General features: G+C 44.3%; 1 protein-coding gene across 5 annotated transcripts in view; it reads left to right on the top strand.

Annotated features, from left to right (window-relative positions):
• KATNA1 (katanin catalytic subunit A1) overlaps window positions 1-20,999 on the top strand; it is a 175,241-nt gene that overhangs the window by 58,507 nt on the left and 95,735 nt on the right. For 3 of the 5 annotated variants that reach the window (XM_069955637.1, XM_069955636.1, XM_069955638.1), the window contains one exon: window positions 19,659-19,816. The exons of the other annotated variants lie outside the window; for them this stretch is intronic. In XM_069955637.1, the coding sequence (XP_069811738.1) occupies window positions 19,659-19,816 (158 nt within the window). The remainder of the gene's footprint in view (window positions 1-19,658; window positions 19,817-20,999) is intronic. 5 annotated transcript variants of the gene reach the window in all.

The raw sequence follows: 20,999 nt of genomic DNA, 5'->3' as shown, positions 1-20,999 counted from the left end.
CCACACTGCATTGATGCAGCCATTCGTGCAAAAGGAGCCCCAACCAAGTACTGAGTACATTTGCTGTACATATTTTTATTTTTATTTTTAGAATGATCAAAGGCATGTCGCACGACCCATGCACTATTGTACCTATAACTAGGCAACAACACACCAAATGTATAATCAAAATACTTTATTAATTCCTGATGAATATATAATGCTAAGAAAAAAATCACAGACCGGCGTTAAAATAGTTCATATACACAAGACAGCAATATCAGAGTGACTCAATATAACAGAGAAAATCAGTGGGCATATACTACTGAACAACACAAATCAAGATACGCAATTTACATCACCATCATGGTCACCATGCGTTTGTTGCACAAATCCCTACCAGTCACTAGTTATAATGCTGTGAACTTTATTCCACCACCCTCAGTCTGGTGCTATACTGCAAAGTGCATGTGCCATTAACCATCTACAACATGATAGCGATAAACCAGGGAGTCAATTGAAATATTACCTTCTGTCTACTGTTTGCTGATGCCTCCAACTCGCGTTTTACGTTTGTTTGTGTTGTTCAGTCACTTTTGTAATTTTCACACAGCCGGATTAGCGACCGCAGCAGCGTTTCTTGCAACATTCCTGGCCGATAATGGCCCTGTGTAAAAGGCCCTTAAGGGCCCTTTTACACAGAAAGATTATCTGACAGATTATCTGCCAAAGATTTGAAGCCAAAACCAGGAACAGACTATAAAGAGAGATCAGGTCATACATGAAAGCCAGAGATTTCTCCTCTTTTCAATTCCAGTCCTGGCCTTGGCTTCAAATCTTTGGCAGATAATCTGTCAGATAATCTTTCTGTGTAAAAGGGCCCTAAGACTGAGCTTGATAAGCAGCAGCTGACAAAACATGAAGATATAGAAAACCAAAAATGCACAGCAAAAAGATATAAAATATGTTAAGACTGGGTGCACAATCTCTATATAGAAAATAACCAGTAGCAAGAAAGGCAAAGTACAGTGGTGCCTTATTATGAGCATAATTGATTTCAGGACCGTGCTTGTAATCCAAATCACTTAAATCAATGAAATGCCATCAGTTGGTTCGACACCTCAAAAATAATGATTTTTTTAAAATTCTAAATGACATGACAAATGAACCAAACATTTAGAATATGTCTTGTTATAAGTTACTGTACAGTATAGCAATCAGCATGTGGAGTATATTGTCTAGTAAGTGCATAAATCTGAAAAAGCAGCAGCAGTTTGTAGATACAGGATGGAACTGCAGCTCCCCAAGATGCAGTAGTGTAGTACAACAGGCTAGAACAGAGAAGCAGGACTGCTGTCAGAGGTCTTTGTGGGAAGGGGTGTGTGTTCAATCAGGAAGTTAGAATCAGAGCTGTGCAGGAGGACAGAGACTGAAACCAGTTTGTATAGCTGAGTGTGAGTGCGGACACATTATAGCAGGAATGGAGCAGATGAAAAACACAAGGACGGACACTGACTGCAGGGAGCATGAAGGAATGATCAGGGCATATGCAGGCACTGTATAGCAGCACACTCTGTCCGGGGGGAGAAGAATTACAGCTATGAAAAGATTACCTCTACAGTCCTGTCCCCTTATGCAAGCCCCAGCCTGAAGTGGATCTGTTAGGAAGAGGGAGACTTCCTGGGTCAGAGAACAGTGCTGTACACCACACTATGCAGACATTGCCCCTCCCCCACTCTGTGTCCCACCCAGTACAGAGAGCTCTTAAACCAAGTTAGAATTTTGAAAAACTGTGAGCTCTTCTTGAACAGCGCTCTCAATCCAAGTTACTCTTAAACCGAGGTACCACTGTAAATAGAACAATGGACTGGCACACGAAAAGTAATTACCCAAATATATTCACTTTATTATCAATAACTAAATGTAAAATTCATAATACAAATCACTGGTCCCAACCCCTAAAAACAATTTAAAAAAAAAATCCCCATCTACCAGAGCTGTTAGCAGTAACAACAGCTGACTCCCCATCCTATAAAGTGCATGGGACTGCCTATAGATAGATAAGATAATCCTTTAACCCCTTAAGGACCGAGCCAATTTTCGTTGCATTTTTTCACCTAGAAACCCACATGAGCCCTTATTTTTTTTGCATCACTAATTGCATTCTGCAATGACAGTACACTGCGAAACCAGGAAAAAATTCAATGTGTGGTGAAATTGAACAAAAAAAGGCATTTCTTTTATTTGGGGGGCATTTGTTTTTACGCCGTTCGCCCTGGGGTGAAACTGACTTGTTATGCATGTTCCTCAAGTCGTTACGATTACAATGATATATAACATGTATAACTTTTCTTTTATCTTATGGCTTGTAAAAAATTCTCCGCCATTAGACACTAGGGAAGTGCTGCAGAAGGTAATCTGATGCAGCTGTCAATTTTGACAGCTGCATCTGATTAGCAGGCACGGACATCGGACCGTGCCCGCTAATAGCCGCGGTCCCGGGCTACACGCGGCACCTGAGATCGCGGCGGTTCAGAGTGGGGTCGCCGCACGGCCCCGCTCTGAACACCTCTTGCGGACGCATGATGTACGGGTACGTCATGCGTCCTTAAGAGGTTAATAGTCCCACCATGGGGGAATTCAGAGTGTTACAGCAGCATAGGTATTAAACATACTAAAAGGTAAAGTAAAGGCATTACGATTAAGATAGACAAGGGAAGGTAACATAGTAACATAGTAAATAAGGTTGAAAGAAGACAAGAGTCCATCAGGTTCAACCTAGGGAAATCCTACTGTGTTGATCCAGGGAAGGCAAAACCCCCCATGAGGCAGTCGACAATTGCCCCATCACAGGGAGAAAACTCCCTCTCGACTCCAATGGCAACCAGAACAATCCCTGGATCAACCTATCACCGGAAATCTAATGCCCATAGCTTGTAATATTATATTGCTCAAGAAAAGCTCAAGTCCTCCCTTGAACTTATTTAATAAATCAGCCATGACAACATCATGTGGCAGAGAGTTACACAGTCTTACCGCTCGTACAGTAAATAACCAGCGTCGATGCTGATGATGAAATCTTCTTTCCTCTAGACGTAGAGGATGCCCCCCTCGTCATGGTTACAGACCTAGGAGTAAAAAGACCACTACAAAGATCTCTGTACTGTCCATTCATATATTTGTACATTGTGATCAGATTACCCCTAAGACGTCTTTTTTTCTAGCGTAAATAACCCCAAGCTTGATAACCTGTCTTGGTACTGTAACCCACCCATTCCCTTAATGACCTTTGTTGCCCTCCTCTGCAAGTCCTTCTTATATACTGGTGCCCAAAACTGTACACAGTATTCCATATGTGGTCTGACCAGTGATTTATAAAGAGGCAAAACTATGTTCTCATCTTTAGCATCTATACCTCTTTTGATGCATCCCATTATTTTATTAGCCTTGGCAGCTGCTGCCCGGCACTGATCACTAAAGTTGAGTTTACTGTCCACCAATACCCCCAGGTCCTTTTCGGAAGTAGTTTTACCCAGTGTTTTATTATTTAGCACATAACTGTACTTATTATTTCTACGGCGCAAGTGCATAACTTTACATTTATCCACATTAAACTTCATTTGCCATTTCACTGCCCAAGCCTCTAGCTTCTCCAAATCCCTCTGTAATATGATATTATCCTCCTCTGTACTGATTACTTTACCCAGTTTAGTATCATCTGCAAAAATGGAGATACTACTCTGTAGCCCCTCTACAAGATCATTAATACAAATAATAAAAAGAAGTGGACCCAACACTCACCACTGTGGTACCCCACTAGTAACTAAAACCCAATCTGAATATGTTCCATCAACTACCACCCTCTGTTTTCTATCACACAACCAGTTACTTACCCATTTGTATACGTTTTCCCCGAGTCCCAGCATCCTCATTTTGTAGAGCAACCTTTCATGCGGCACAGTATCAAATGCCTTTGAAAAGTCCAGATACACAACATCCACAGCCTCCCCCCGGTCTAGTCTATAACTTACCTCTTCATAGAAGCCAATCAGATTAGTCTGAAAGGACCGATCCCTCATAAATCCATGCTGGTGCTGCGTCATAAGATTATTTTCATTAAGATACACCAGTATCTCTTACAATCTCTTACAATCCCCTCAAATACTTCACCTACTATAGATGTTAGACTTACGGGCCTGTAGTTTCCAGGATCACTCTTTGACCCCTTCTTGAATATTGGTACCACATTAGCTACGCGCCAGTCCTGTGGAACAATCCCTGTCATAATAGAATCTTTAAATATTAGGAATAACGGTCTGTCTAACACAGTATTTAGTTCTTGCAAAACTCTAGGATGGATACCTTCTGGGCCCGGTGACTTATGGATTTTAATGTTTTTAAGGCGTCTCCCCACTTCTTGTTGTTTTAGGCAGGTGAGATATATTGGAAGATTTATATTATCCCTAGTCATGTTCTCTGTTATGGGATTCTCCTCTGTGAATACAGTAGAGAAGCATGTGTTTAGTAGATTGGCCTTTTCCTCTTCACCCTCCACCATTACACCCAGATTATTTTTGAGGGGACCAACATTTTCGGTTTTAAGTCTTTTGTTTATACAGGTGAAGAACATTTTGGGGTTTGTTTTACTTTCTTTGGCTATCCATCTTTCTGTTGCTATTTTTGCTTTTTCTATTTGCTTTTTACACATTCTATTCTTCTGTCTATAGTTGCTCAATGCTTCCCACTACCTTCTTGTTTTAGTATTCTGAATGCTTGTTTCTTATAATTTATTGCACCCCTTACAGCTGAAGTTAACACATTGGATTTCTCTTATTTCTACTACTTTTATTTCCATATGGTATGTGTCGTTCACACGATTTACCCAGGATGCTCTTAAATATGTCCCTTTTCTCTTGTGTACTTTTATTTCTGAAGGCATTGTCCCAGTCTATGTCCCCAAGGTCCTCTCTTAGTTTTTGGAAATTAGCCATCCTGAAATTAAATGTTTTTGTAGCCCCTCTACTAATAATTTTATTGAAGGATAATTGAAAACTTACTATGTTATGGTCACTATTACCTAGGTGACCCCCCCACCTCTATTTTTGTTATTCTGTCTGGCCTATTGGTTAAGATTAGGTCCAGGAGTTTCCTGTACTAGTTGGGAAAGGTGATTATCTTTTACTATTTCCAAAAACACGCTTCCCTTCCTGGAGCTGCTGGTTTCTGCGTTCCAGTTTATGTTGGGGTAGTTAAAGTCCCCCATAATAATGACTTCCCCCTGCTTCGCTGCCACATCTATTTGTCTTATAAGAAGATTTTCTGACTCTTCCACTATACTTGGAGGTTTATAACTCACTCCTATAAGAATTTTATTATTCTTCGTCCCTCCCCTTATTTCTACCCAAAGAGACTCCACACTATTATTACTTATATCCTCCCGCAGAATGGGCTTAAGGCAGGATTTAACATATAGACAGACCCCTCCCCCTTTCTTATTGTTACGGTCATTTCTGAATAGACTATAACCCTGGATATTAACAGCCCAGTCATAGCTCTCATCCAGCCATGTCTCGCTTATCCCCACTATATAATATTTCTCTTCAACCATTATGAGTTCTAATTCCTCAGCTTTATTAGTAAGGCTTCGAGCATTAGTATACATACATTTAATATGTTTGTCCATATTCCCTTTCCTCTTGTCACAAGTGACTGTTCTACCCCCTCCCGCCGCTCCACCCCCAGTTCCATAATCTAGGCCCAGCTCTCCATCTACTCTGTCTTCACTTACTATATTGTAGTTGCCCTCCCACCCCCCCCCCCCAGTCCCTAGTTTAAACACTCCTCCAACCTCTTAGCCATCTTCTCCCCCAGCACGGCTGCACCCTCCCCATTGAGATGCAGCCCGTCCCTACCGTAGAGCCTGTAACCAACCGAGAAGTCGGCCCAGTTCTCCATGAACCTGAATCCCTCTACCCTACACCAGCTCTTGAGCCACTTATTTACCTTCCTAATCTCCCTCTGTCTCTCAGGTGTGGCTCGTGGTACAGGTAATATTTCGGAGAATATCACCTTGGAGGTCCTAGTTTTAGCTAGCTTCCTGCCTAAGTCCCTGAAATCGTTTTAAGGACCCGCCACCTACCTCTAACTTTATCATCGGTGCCAATGTGCACCATGACTGCTGGGTCATCGTCAGCCCCTCCCAGTAATCTGTCAGCCTGATTCGCGATGTGACGAACTCGAGCGCCAGGAAGGCAACACACTGTACGACGATCCTGGTCTTTGTGACAGATTTCCCTGTCTGTCCCCCTAATAATTGAGTCCCCCACTACCAGTACCTGCCTGGCCTGCCCTGAACTTCTGTTTCCCAGCTTACTGGAGCAGACACCCCCCTGGCTTTCAGAGGCAGTGTCCTGCTGCAGCAATGCCACCCCTGAATCAACATCCCCCTCATCCACCAATTTGGCAAACTTGTTGGGGTGTGCCAGATCAGGACTGGCCTCCCTCACACTCTTCCCTCTACCCCGTTTTCTAACTGTGACCCAACTAGTTGCCTCTTCCTCCTGTACCTCCATGCTATCACTCTCTCCCCCATCTACCCCTTGGAGCGCTTGCTCAGTGAGCAGCAGACCTCTTTCCAGTTTGCTAATGCATCTCAAGGTAGAAGAAGAAAAGGTAAAAAAGATACAATAAAAAAAACATTACACTATTTCAGTTCTTTTTATGGAGTGATCTCTGCATGGGTCGGTGTTGGTTATACAGCCTAACCGCAGCAGGAAGGAAGGGCTTCCGATATCGTTCCTTCTTGCACTTTGGGTGAATTAAACGGTCACTGATAGTACTGCCCAGTGCTATCACGGTCTTGTGCATAGGATGGGAGTCATTCTCCAGTATGGAGCTGACCACTGACAAAATCCTTCGCTCCCCCACCACCTGCACCAGTTCCAGGGGGCTTCCAAGGACAGAGCTGGCCCTTCTGATCAGCTTGTCCAGTTTGTTCTTATCACTGATTGATATGCAGCTCCCCCAGCAGGCCACTCAGAAGAAGATGGCTGATGCCACTACAGAGTTAAAGAAGGTCCTAAGAAGTGCCCCCTGGACTCCAAAGGCCCTCAAACTCCTGAGCAGGTAGAGCCTGCTGTGGCCCTTTCTGTACAGTGAGTCCATGTGATCAGCCTAGTCCAGCTTATTATTGAGGTACACACCCAGATATTTATACGTGTTCACTGTCTCAATTTCCGTCCCCTTGATGTCTACTGGACTTGGAGGAAATTTGCGCTTGCTGAAAACCACCACCATCTCCTTGGTTTTTCCAGCATTAATCCTCAGGTGGTTCTGCTGGCACCAATCAACAAAATCCCTGTTCACCTCTCTGTACTCCCTGTCATCTTCACCTGTGATGAGGCCTACTATTGCAGAGTCATCAGAGTACTTTTGTAAGTAGCAAGTAGGTGAGTTGTACCTGAAGTCTGCAGTGTACAGTGTTAGGAGGAAGAGAGCCAGAACTGTACCCTGAGGTGCCCCCGTATTACCGATGACAGTATCTGACACACAGTCCCTGGCTCTCTCATACTGAGGTTGATTTGAGAGGTAGTCTAGGATCCAGTTTGAGAGATGGAGATCCACTCCAACAAAGGCCAGCTTGTCTCTTAGTAGCCTCGGCTTTATGGTGTTAAAAGTACTGGAGAAATCGAAGAATGTTATTCTCAGTGTTCCCCGGTTTTTCCAGGTGAGAAAGGGCTCTGTGTAGACAGAGTAAATTCCCAATATCTATGGTAATGTGTAAACTTTACACTTTTTTCATAATTACAGTTTATCATGGGTGAGGCAATTAAAAACCTACCTGCTATTGGAATGATCTCCGTTCATGGACCTTATGGTCGAATTGGCGTGCACTTTAAAGCGATACGCATGTGCAAGATGGCTGTATGCCAGAAGCAAGGAAGGAATATAGAATGAGGCTTGGGATGTTGCGTTCCACCTCCAAGCATGTACGTCACCAAGTATAAGTTTCCACAGAGAGGCCTGGAGTAGTGCCTTCCACCTCGGAACACCTATGTCACACACACATCCCATCTCTATGTTCAGAGCGAGACTTAAAGTTATACATACCAACTCAAGTGCTACATCGGTAATATGAGAGATATATTATTTCTTATAGGGCTGAAGTGGTGATTTTAAACCAATAGGTAACACATTATTTTAGAAAATATCTCCAAACCCTAATAAAATATATCCCATAGATAACAGCATAAAATAACTTTTCACATTAATGCAAATGCATCCAGTATTATTGCCACTGTTATCCTACAAATCCTTTATAACACATAAACACCCAGTTATGTTATCTACAAGTTGTTGAGCACCGTGCTTGCAATAAGTTGGCAATCTAAGTATATGCAATCTGGAACTAGAACAGTGCATTTTATAATGATTAGGGATGGTCCGAACCGAGTTCAGTTCGGGTTCGTACGAATCCGAACCCTCGGTAATGATTCCCGCTGTCTGCCCGTTCCGTGTGCGGATCCAGCGGGAGGGCAGCCTTGAAAACTGGGATACAGCCATAGCTATAGGCTGTATCCCAGTTTTCCAGGCTTTACTCCCGCTGGATCCGCCCGCTCCACGGAGCGGGCAGACAGCGGGAATCTGCTGCCGAGCGTTCGGGTTCATACGAACCCGAACCTCGGCAGGTTCGGATTATCCTTAATAATGATCCCTCAGGCAGTATTATTATTGGTATGTCCAGGGTTTGCCCATGAATATGCAACCACATAGCATATCATGATCAAAATACGGTAATACAGGCAACATTCATGGGTGTAAGTATAAAGTAATAGCTATACATTATATATAATGGTCCAACTGACAAAACATAAACAACGGTCTAGTTATCAAGCCTGGCAGTGCTGATCACTTTGCAGATCCCACACAGACTGTTTAGGTGCTACAATGAAACGCAGCAAAAACACAAATGTGGTAACATAGCCATAGAATTCTAGAGGTGTCAGGCTGGAACTACATCATAGAAGTAGTAGGCTCTCTAGCGTAACTCCCCTTAAATTATCCAAGTTAATATATATAGTCTTGGATATATATAGTTTCTGGTTTATATCATAAATGGTTGATTATAATAAGTCAGAATTGTGTGTAGAGATAAATAATTTTTATATTCATAAGATGAAACAAATTTAAAATAAAATTAACGGCATCAAGCTTGGAGAGATGCACCTAAAATGCTCAGCCTTTGCGGATGACTTACTGGTGTACCTTACGGAACCAGAGAGATCTCTGCCGGCTCTAATGGACACTCTCATGACATACAGTAGTGTGAGTAACTACAAGATAAATCTCTCCAAGAGTGTTGCCTTAAATGTCTCTGTACCTCCTGGGTCCGTTCGCCCTCTTCAGCAGTGTTTTCCTTTTGTGTGGCACACTTTTTCCTTTAAGTATCTGGGAGTGCACATCCCAGCCGACCTAGTAGACACTTTTGAGAGAAATTTCACCCCCCTATTGTCTCAGTTCAGGGTGGATCTCGCAAAGTGGGATAGAAAGGACTTCTCATGGCTGAGAAGAATTAACATTATCAAAATTAACTCATTGCCCAGGTTGTTGTATCTGTTTTAAACAATCCCAATCCAGATCCCACACTCGTTCTTCCAGGTATTAAACCTTCTTTTCTCCCGCTTTATTTGGGAGCGACGACGCCCCCGCTTGGCGAGATCCACTCTCTCTTTGGCAAAGCCGGATGGAGGTTTGGCCCTCCCAGACCCCCATAAGTATTATATAGCGGCAGTGGCGTCCAGGGTGCTCGATGGATTTCATAACTCGGACTCAAAATTGTGGGTCCGCTTTGAAAACATGATGTCCCCTTTCTCCTTACCGTCTCTTTTGTGGATTAGACCTTCCTTGTGGACAGGGACACAACTATCTTCCCTGCCCCTAGTAGCCTGCACCGTTCCGCTATATGAAATCAGGAAACTCTCTCTTCGTAGCTAATGGCCCTCTCACCCCCATAATGTAGAGTTTCCGGCATGACATGCTGATTCCTCTTTTTTGAACTTCCCCAAGCATCACCATTTATGCTTCAGAGAGGTCTGCTCTCCGACATCCCTTTCTTCCCTTGAGTCTCTCATACCTGGTCTAGATAGGACACCCAGACATAGTTGGCAATACATGCAGCTATCTCACCTCTACCGATCTCTAGCTCCCACGGCCAACCTCCACAGACAGCTTACGGCATTTGAAGAACTTTGTGTTCAAACAGAGCCTTCCAGACACACCCTTTTCTTACTGTACACTTTGTTAAATGCACCGGGTGACTCCTATAAGACGACCTTCCAATTAGACTGTGAAACAGAACTGAACTGCACTTTCACCAGGGAGGAATGGGACAAGGCACTATTCTTTTGCCATAAATCCTCAGTCTCTAGCAGGGCACAGGAGACATGTTATAAAGTTCTGTCGCGATGGTATAGGGTCCCGACCCTACTCCATCAGCTTTATCCATCGGTCACTGACGCCTGCTGGAGATGTGGGATGGCCAGGGGAACGATTGACCCACATATGGTGGGGCTGTAACAGACTCCGGGGGTTTTGGTCGGAAGTGGTCAACATTATACGTGACATTACTGGAATAACCCTGACAAATGACCTGGCCACGCTCCTGCTACTAGTTCTCCCTGGGTCCACAGTAAAACTCAAGAAGGGACTAGTTAAATTCCTCCTGCTAGCTGCAAAGAAGGTGATTCCACGACGGTGGCGATCGGAGTCGCCCCCTACAATAACAGACTGGTTTGAGGAGATCATGCGCTTTCAAAGGATGGAGGAACTCAAAGCGGAGTTCAACAATAGGCCCCAGCCCACGGCCAGGTTGTGGTTTCCGTGGTCAGCCTTTCTGGATTCGCCCTCCTATACTAATCGAGCTGTAGTGCTTAGTGGTCAAGCTCAGAGTGTGACTCTCTCCTAGTAAACAGAACCCCCTTTTTGTTGGCTGCTCGGACCATGCTGCACTCTCCCTCCCTCTTCCCCCTCTCCTACCTCTTACTCTTGCCCCTTCCCTTCTTCCTGGCTGAATCTCTTCTGAACCTCTTTTGGTTTTCTGTTTGTTGTCTTTGTTGGAAATTGCTTTCCTCAAGAAAAGCGTATACAACTGGAGTGACATGTTATAGGCCTTCTTGTTGTGAATGTATATGTTGGTATCTACTTACCACTGCACATTGCTCCGCAGCTGAGCAGAATGCCGCTCTAAATGTTTGTATATCTTTTATTGCACTTTTTAAATAAAAGATTTGAGAAAGTAAAAAAGATAAAATAAAATTAACCAGTGAAAAATACAAGCAAAATTAAAAAACACACCTGTATTAAGATTCATAAGGCTCTATAGGCATATATATCAGTATATATCTTCATAGTATGATAATCACAGGAGTATATATATTAAAATTAGTATAGTTAGGTTGGGTTAGGTTGAGTTCTTACACTAGAATATTTCATATACTTTCTGGAACTACATCAGTTTAAGCTGCAAAAAAGTACATTCAGGTAGGATTAATGCAGTATTTACAGCAATCTGTCTTCAGTCTACCTCCTCTTTACACACAGCATTTCCATGTACGAAGACGCTTGAAACTCTGTTTTGTTAACTTTAGTAACACCGATTCTGTTCCTTGCCTCTTTGATGTAAAGGCTATGTTCACACAACGTATGTTTTGTATATATCATGGCTGTTGTTTCAATTTGCAACAACGGCCGTGATTTATACAAAACACACATTCTATTGGAATAAATGGAATCCCGGACGGAACTTTTACACACATAGGGGGACATTTATGAAGTCCGACGTTTTTTATGCCAGGCTTACAAATATCCCTGCAGCTCTGGAGCTCAGGGGATTTATGTAGAGGCGCATTGCCTCTGCATAAATCCTGATTGTACTGAGCCTTTTTGTGCGAAAATTTTTAAACTTATGCCAGCTCAGAGCTGGCGTAGGTTTCAGTATCCTTTTTCCTCCAGAAAAATAAATGCGGCACACTCAGAGGCCGTGCCCCGGGCAAAGGTGACGCAGATGGGGCAGATGCGGAAAAAAGATTTGCAAAAATACCACTTGCGAATATTTTTATGACAATCTGCCCCATCTGCGCCTAAAAAAGGCATTTACGCCTTTTCATACATGTCCCCCATAGTATACGCTCAGGCCAGGATTCCATCCAGCTGCATGAAAAACTGACATGTCACTTATCTGTGGCCGTTGTTCATTGACTGCACGCTCCATTGTAAGCAGTGGTGAATTGGGATGCGGGCGCACGCATCCGAATTCACCAGAAGGGAAGATCATCCAGCCGATACTGCACTACGGGATGGGATGATCTTCAGTAACAACGGCCGTTCTGTGACCCGGCCAGGTCACAGAACGACCGGTGTTATATGTAGTGTGAACCCGGCCTAACAGTTAATGTAAGGACAGGAGGCAAGGATGCCCCTTGTGTCCGTTACTATTTGCGTTCTATACTGAACCATTGGCTGATTGGCTGGTTGAGACAGGAGGAAGAGCTGAGCGGGTTTGTACTTAGGGGTCCAAATGAGAAACTTTTATTATATGCTGATGACTTATTGCTGTTCTTGAGGGATGGGGAGCACTCTGTTCATAAAATTAATAGTAGTTTGGCTTTTATGCGGGTCTTTGTATAAATTGTGATAAGTCCTCATTATTACCATTGACAGACAATCTAGTTGTGGCTTATCCGCTGGTTAAGGTTTTGAAGCCGGGGGAGACACTTTGGTATCATGGGGTACAGATTAATTTGTCAGTAGATAAATAGTCATACCTTGGTTTAAGAGCATTTTGATTTAAGAGCTCACAGTTTTTAAAAATTGTGACTTGGTTTAAGAGTATTGTTTTGGTTTAAGAGCTCCCTGTACTGGCTGGGAGGGTGAGTGGTGGGAGGGACATGGCCTGCATAGCGGGGTCTACAGCACTGTACTCTAACCCAGGAAGTCTCCCTCACCTTCCAAATCATAGCAGATCCACTTCAGGCTGGGGCTTGAATCAGGGGACAGGACTGTGGAGGTAATCTCTTCATAGCTATATCCTCTCTCTCCCCAGACAGAGAGCGCTGCATTTATGTGCCCACATCTGCCCTGCTCATTCGTTCATGCTCCCTGCAGTCTCAGTCAATCCTGATTGGTCCATGCTGAACACACGCCCCTTCTCCATTGCTGTCATGTGACCACATAGGCCTCTGACAGCAGCCCTGCTTCTCTATTCTAGCTGCATTATAGGGATCTGCAGCTCCATCCTGTATCTACAAACTGCTACTGTGTTATCAGGGTTATGCAGTTACTATACATTTATACACCACATGATGATTATTATACTGTACAGTAACTTATAATATCACATATTCAGCTGCTTTGTTTTACATGTTGTTCAAAATATAAAATCATTATTTTTGAGGTGTAGAACCAATTGTCTGCATATCAATGATTTCTTATGGAAAATTTAGCTTTGGTTTAAAAGTGGATTTGGATTACAAACATGTTCCCGGAACAAATTATGCTTGTAATCAAGATCTGTTTCCTGAGGATAGGAGCTCAGGGTCTGGCGATGTGGAGATCCTCCCCCATTGTTAGTTATTTACTGAAAAAAAACACAGTGGAAATATAGGGATGTCATTGAAGGGGGTAGAAGCAGGGTTTGGTGGAGATAAATTACTATCGTATGTTAAAGGGGTAGTGCAGTGTTAAACATTTATTCACTAAATAACACACATTAAAAAGTCCATGTTCCCCCAACCCCGGAAGTGTGGTGCATTATACTTGCGTGTTCGCTGTAGACCCCAGCCGCCATCGTGGGTCGATGATGTTGGCCGGCCTCCCGAAGATGTAGCTGTCGACCCAAGATGGCGGCGAACACGCAAGTATAATGCACCACACTTCCGGGGTCGGGGGAACACGGGGAAGGGGGCCATTCACTTAAATAACACCCATTACAAAGTTGTATAACTTTGTAATATCTGTTATTAGTGAATAAATGTTTAATGCCGCCTTACCCCTTTAAGTTATTTTCAAGGTATGAAAGTTTCTTAAAAAGACTTGTAAGAATAAGGGTAGTTTTGTGTTTTCCCCAATATAGGCTAATTGTCATTTAATTGAATTTTTAAAGATACAAGATGGGGGAACTCTGGATACAGAAGGGACTGAAAAAGATTTCACAAACTACTGAGAAGGTTGTTGGTAGGTTGTAGAAATTAAGAGTGGATATGGTTTGAGGGAGGCACAAAAATTATGGTATTTATAAATTAGAATGGCTTATATGAACACAGGAAAAAGGGATGTGTTGCAGATTGAGTTACATTAATTTTTAGTGTTTTGTTTGTTTTTTTTTTAAAGAAATTTTGGACCAGGGAAAAAGACACTGGCTGGGATATATAGAAAGCTTATTCAAGATTTGGGGGTATGGGGGTGTGGGTGCACAAATAAATAAGAGGAAAGGAATATGGGAAGATTGGTGAGAAGTTATAGATGATGGAACCTGGCAGCACTACAATTTTTGTATCCCACAGGGTCATTCAGTTAAAGATACTCTATGGGTTTTATTTTTCTTCTCTGAGGCTGGGTTCACACTATGCATATTTCTGTCAGTATTGTGGTCCTCATATTGCAACCAAAACCAGGAGTGGATTAAAAACACAGAAAGGATCTGTTCACACAATGTTGAAATTGAGTGGATGGCCGCCATATAACAGTAAATAACAGCCATTATTTCAAAACAACAGCCGTTGTTTTAAAACAACAGCAAATATTTGCCATTAAATGGCGGCCATCCACTCAATTTCAACATTGTGTGAACAGATCCTTTCTGTGTTTTCAATCCACTCCTGGTTTTGGTTGCAATATGAGGACCACAATACTGACTGAAATATACATAGTGTGAACCCAGCCTTAAAGGGAACCTGTCACCCCCCGTACCGGGGTGACAGGCTCCCGACCCCCCGTTAGAGACCCCTATACTTACCTCATCCCGCCGGGTCCCGCTTCTGGATTCGGTCGGGTCCCGGAGATCTCAGCCGCTGCAGCCCGGCGCGCGCGCTGAGAGATGAGTCCAACACCCATAGAGAATGACAGCAGAGTCCAGCGCTCCGTCATTCTCTATGAGCGTTGGACTCATCTGTCAGCGCGCGCGCCGGGCTGCAGCGGCTGAGATCTCCGGGACCCGACCGAATCCAGAAGCGGGACCCGGTGGGATGAGGTAAGTATAGGGGTCTCTAACGGGGGTCGGGAGCCTGTCACCCCGGCACGGGGGGTGACAGGTTCCCTTTAAACTCTATAAGAGTGTTTGCAGGAAGACCTCAGAATGTCCGAAGTGTAAAAGTGATGTGGCCGATTTCTTACATCTGTTATGGACTTATCCAAAACTCTTGCACCCTTGAACAGGGAATATAGAATATTGCATAAATACCCTGAAGATAAATCCAGGGGAAAATATACTAACAATTGTACTAGGTGGATTTCCTAATGATGGAGGGTATGGTTCTCTGTTAAATAAACTCTTTGCTTTAGGGAACGTTTTGGTGGTCAGAAAATGGGGTGGAGAAAGCCACTCCTATTCACGAGTGGATCTTCTTTGTAAGGAATGCTCTGCTAAACAAGAGTCTATTGGGGCTATGAGAAAATATATTAAACTTAAGTTAAGTGGAAGGAATACATATTAAGAATCCAACAAGAGAGACAAAAAGTGATGGCACTGACTGGCTCTCCACTAGATGCCACTCTGTCTCAGGCTGGGTACGGTATGGGGTGGTGCTCAATCCAAAATAAAATAATTCTGTATAAACAATCAATGAAGGATGAAAGGAGGCACTCACCAGCAGTATGTTCAGACCATCCGGCTTTTATTCCTGTGCGCAGGGGGAGCGGGGGAGACAAGGTGGGTGATCCCAGTTTCGCGGCTTAGTGCCGCTTTGACAAACCCTCACGTAACTGGTAAATCACTTCCTTTTATGTGTGCAACTTTATCAAACAATGTGAGTGACAAACATAAAGTACTAATTACACTGGCTAGCATATTCGGATATAAGAATTCATGCAATATTCACATCGCTACGACTATTAAGACCCAGGGCGCCAAGCATATTATATTTAATGACCAGTTCAGTTTCTTTTTGGAGGAGCAACTGTTTTCTGTCACCCCCGCCTTTTGGAGGAGGGACAATACATAACCCCACAAAATGTAACTGTGAGGAATCCCCATCATGTTCCTGCTGAATATGTCTGATCATGCAGGGGCTACCTTTCCCTGTCTGCACCGATCTGACATGCTCTGAGAATCTCCTCCACATGGGACGGATGGTCTTCCCTATATAATATTTGCCACAATTACAAATCAAAGCATATACCACATGCAAAAGCCAGTGTAATTTTGTACTTTATTTTAATTGATGTTTGTTTGTTTGTCACTCACATTGTTTGATAACGTTGCACACATAAAAGGAGGTGATGTACCAGTCACGTGAGGGTTCGTCAAAGCTGCACTAAGCCGCGAAACTGCGGTCACCCACCTTTTCTCGCCTGCTCCCCCTGCGCACAGCAATTAAAGCCGGATGGTCTGAACATACTGCTGGTGAGTGCCTCCTCTCATCCTTCATTAATTGTTAATACATATTAAGGTTCTCTGTGTTTTCTTCTCCATCTCGGGGGGGGGGGGGGGAAGAATAAGAATTTTTAGTGTTGGATTATGTATATTGTAATTTCGTGATGATCGCTTTCCCGCATTGCAGCATCATTCCAGTAATCCAATGCCGTTAGGTCCCACAGGCACCTACGTCATGTTTCTTCTGACCCTTCTTGTTTGCGCTTTTGAAGACTGGATGTCAGTGTCTTCTGTGCATTTATATGAGAGATCTCACATAGAGATGCATTGAAGACTCTGACTTCTGGCCCCTTTAAATGCAGGACAGCCAGAGAGAAGGTCACATGGGCCCAGTGTTGTTTGAATGGCTCCGTAGCACCAGAATGATGCCGTGCTGTGGGAAAGTGATCATCATGGGTGAGTGTACATGCCAGCTTGCAGTGTGTGTGGGTGGGGGGCAATAAAATAAAGCTGCGTGATTCTAAGCTATATATTGAAGTATATGGGATATCAAAAAGATAGACAAGCTGCCTGAAAATTGCACTCACAGTAAAATTTTTCTGACAAACCTGACCCTTTCACAATAAAAATGTCCAAGGCATGAGCAGACACCGTTCCCCATTTTACATAATAGATTTTGTTTTATATCTTACCTGTTAAAATGAAATACCTGACTTCTCGTTTCTGTTTGTTCCTACTTCTGAGACAAGATGTCTCTGCAGTTTTTTTTTTTTTACTTGTACGGACATCGCCACGGGTTGGCTGAGAGGGCAGTTCTTGTTGAGACATCTGGTCTTTGAGGTAGGAATGAGTGGGGAGCATGAGACGTTGCTGGACCATTTATGTGTTGGTGTGCCTTTACTGGGAGAGATTTATCTGACAGTTTTGAAGCCAAAGCCAGGAACAGACTATAAACAGCTCATAAACAGCTCATAAAGGAAAGATTGTGATCTCTCCATTGTTCAAATCCATTCCTGGCTTTGGCTCCCAAAGATAAATCTCTGTGTAAAGGGACCCTAATTTGTTTTTATTTAAAGCGGCATTATCAGCAGGTTCTGCCGAGAGAACCTGCTGATATGCCACAGAAGTCCTCTACCTTAGGGTCCATTTACACAGAAAGATTATCTGCCAAAGATTTGAAGCCAAAGCAAGGAATGGATTTTAAAACAGGAGAAATCTTGGGCTTTCCTTTATGACCTGTTCTCTGTTTATAGTCTGTTCCTGGCTTTGGCTTCAAATCTTTGGCAGATAATCTGTCAGATAACCTTTCTGTGTAAATGGACCCTTAGGTGCTGATTGCTGTTATAAGCGTTGCTTTCCGCCGCTGCATTGTTCTGAAATTCGCTTATTTCCCCTATGTAAATTAGGGGCTGAAGAGCATTTGGGGAGTCGCCTGGGTCCGAAAGCACCACTCGCCCAGTCCGCCCCCATCTGTCCCACCCCCCGCCCCCTCTTCTCCTGTCCAGCTTGCCCAGCACAGCCTCCTCCTGTCCCGCCCAGCCCGCCCCGCACAGTTCGGCACACTATGCATATTCATATATGCATAGTGGCCTCTTCCCAGCGCATCTGCCAGGAAGCTGTCCCGTCAGCCGAATCGCGCATGTGCGAGAAGCAGGCCATCGGCCAAAGAGACAGCTTCCTGGCAGATGCGCTGGGAGTATGAATATATGAATATGCATAGTGTGCCAAGCTGGGCTGGGGGAGGCTGTGCTGGGCAAGCTGGACGGGAAGAGAGAGGGCGGGGGCGGGACAGATGGGTGGGACAGAGTGGTACTCCCGGACCCAGGTGACACCCCAAAAGCTCTTCAGCCTGTAATTTACATAGGGGCAAGTAGTGAATTTCAGAACAATGCAGCGGCGGAGATCAGCGTTTATAACAGCAATCAACACCTAATGTAGAGGACTTCTGTGGCATATCAGCAGTTTCTCTCTGCAGAACCTGCTGATAGTGCCGCTTTAATACCATAATACAATAATACATTGCAACCGCAAATTAAGCAACTGGATAACAATACAAGACTTTTTAATATAGTCTGTCATATTTTACTATTGTATATGAAGGTTCATATAAAGAGTGTGCATAGAAATAGGGACACCGAGGATAGGGACACCAAGGATAGTAGTATAATAAGCTAAAGGGCTAAAGTGCACTGCAGACTCCGCTTGAAGTTCTGCCTGTCCTATTCGTTAAATAGGATGCTTTGTGCGCCCTCCGCTCTCTTCTGAAATAATTGACATGTCTGCACGAGCTATACTTAAAATCCCACCAGAATTACTCAAAGTGAACCCTTAATTTGTAAATTGCCTAAGAAGCTTACTGTACATTCCAATCTCAGTTTTATCAAAATATAGTAAAGGAGAAGAATAAACAAGGGAAAGGAGGAGAGAGCCAAAAAAGAGGGGGAAGGACAGCCAAGTCCAACCAGAAGCCACTCCCCTATGGACACATATTAGGGGCTCCCAACTCAGTGGGTTAGGGCAATAAATTCCGCAATCCATGAAGAGCTTCCACGGCAGCCATATCTTTTCAAATTTATCAGAACGGTCGTGTCTTTCTGCTATAATTTCTTCCATCTTTCCAATTAGAAAGTAGGGTCAGCAGTGTATTGGTCAGAGTATGCGCTATTTTTTTATTCCAGAATGCCCGAATATCAAGCATACATTAGAGGTGTCAAGGAACTTATGATGCAGTGTGGAGGGGCAATAGTACCGTAGGGACTGTATTTTATCATTTTTCTTTTTGGCGGCCATGGATAAACCATGGGATAATTTTGTCAAGGTTCAGGCTTCCAAACATTTGTGTGCAGATACAGCTTCCGCGGTTCAGATTGCTTTGGATATGTTCTAAGCGCCTGTGAGATCTGTGCAGGGGCCCTATTAATAAAAATATCCAGAGAGGTGACTTTAATTCCAAATCCAGCTTGTTTTTTTTTTGTTATGCCAATTTGCAGCCTGTAAGTTGCACAGTCTCCTGATTCTGTAGTATTGTTAAATTGCATACAGTCAAGGCTGGGAAATAGCTGAAATGGACTGTAATCCAAGATTTGTCTGGCAGGTTTGGCATGAGATCAGCGTGGAAGCGAAACATGTGAAGGACATTATGTCTACACTGGAAAGTTTTAAGTTGGACAGCTCTCCTGTGAAAGCGGCACAACATGACTTTCCAGCTCAGGATGGCGAGGTCTGGTCATTACCAGTACCAGTTGAACGTAGGTAAGCTGATCATTAATCTAGTAAATCTTTGAGCTGCAATTCATGTTCCAAACCGGCGATGTCCAAGGAGACACAGGATGCCTTTCATATATCCATCTGGACATAAAAAACGCTTTTATTCTCCAGTGCCAGAGAGGCTTTTCCCAAGCTCCTGATCAGCTGCAAGCTAGAAAGCTTCCCCTGACCCTGCTTGATTGACACCTGGAAGCTGAGCTCCAAACAAGAATAAGGCTTCGTTCCCACTGAGCAAAACTAGCGGAATTCCGTGGCGGAATGCCGTTACCCTCCCTCTCATAATGGGAGTCTATGGGAGGCGCGCGCTCCTGCTTTGTCCGCACTGAAGATTGAACATGTTCATTCTTCAGAGCGGACAGAGCAGGAGCGTGCGCCTCCCATAGACTCCCATTATGAGAGGAAGTCTAACGGCATTCCGTGACAGACAATTCCGCTGCGGGATTCCGCTAGTTTTGCTCAGTGGGAACGAATCCTAAGAGGAGAGGAGATAAGGTGTTACAGCCTTCAGCACTTCAGGAGCTTGGGAGGGCCTCTTTGACACTTTGCATTTTTCTACATTATACAAGCTCTGATGTATATATAAAAGTTACCATGTGTCTACTTGCTCTAACAGAGACAGCAGTTTGGACCAGGAATGGCGTATTCACTTTAAGGTTACAAACCCACTTGCGTTTTTGCAGCGAGACTCGCTGCAGATCCTGGCCCTATACTTTCAATAGCAGAGAAACTCGCAGCAGGGATGTACATCCCTGCTGCGATTTTGTCTGCAGCCCGCCCCATTAACCCCCCCGGCCGCCGGACATTATACGTTACCGGGTCCCCGTTCCTGCTTGCTTCGGGGCTCCCGGGCAGCGCACTGATTGGCCGGGCGGAACGTGCCGGGAGCAGCTGAAGCAAGCAGGTGCAGGGACCTGGTAATGTATATCCTACCCGCCCCCCTGCAGCCCCGATCGCCCCGCAGCCCCCGGCCGCACGATCGCCTGCAGCCCCCCAGCCCCCGGCCGCACGATCGCCCGCAGCTCCGCAGCCCCCGGCCGCATGATCGCCCGCAGCCCCCGGCTGCACGATCGCCCGCTGGGGGCGATCGTGCGGCCGGGGGCTGCGATGCTGGGGGCGATCGTGAGGTCGGGGGCTGCAGGGCTGGGGGCGATCGTGCGGCCGGGGGCTG

Source organism: Dendropsophus ebraccatus (assembly GCF_027789765.1).
Source record: "Dendropsophus ebraccatus isolate aDenEbr1 chromosome 6 unlocalized genomic scaffold, aDenEbr1.pat SUPER_6_unloc_1, whole genome shotgun sequence".
Classification (NCBI taxonomy): domain Eukaryota; kingdom Metazoa; phylum Chordata; class Amphibia; order Anura; family Hylidae; genus Dendropsophus; species Dendropsophus ebraccatus.
This window is presented reverse-complemented; position numbering and strand designations above follow the sequence as displayed.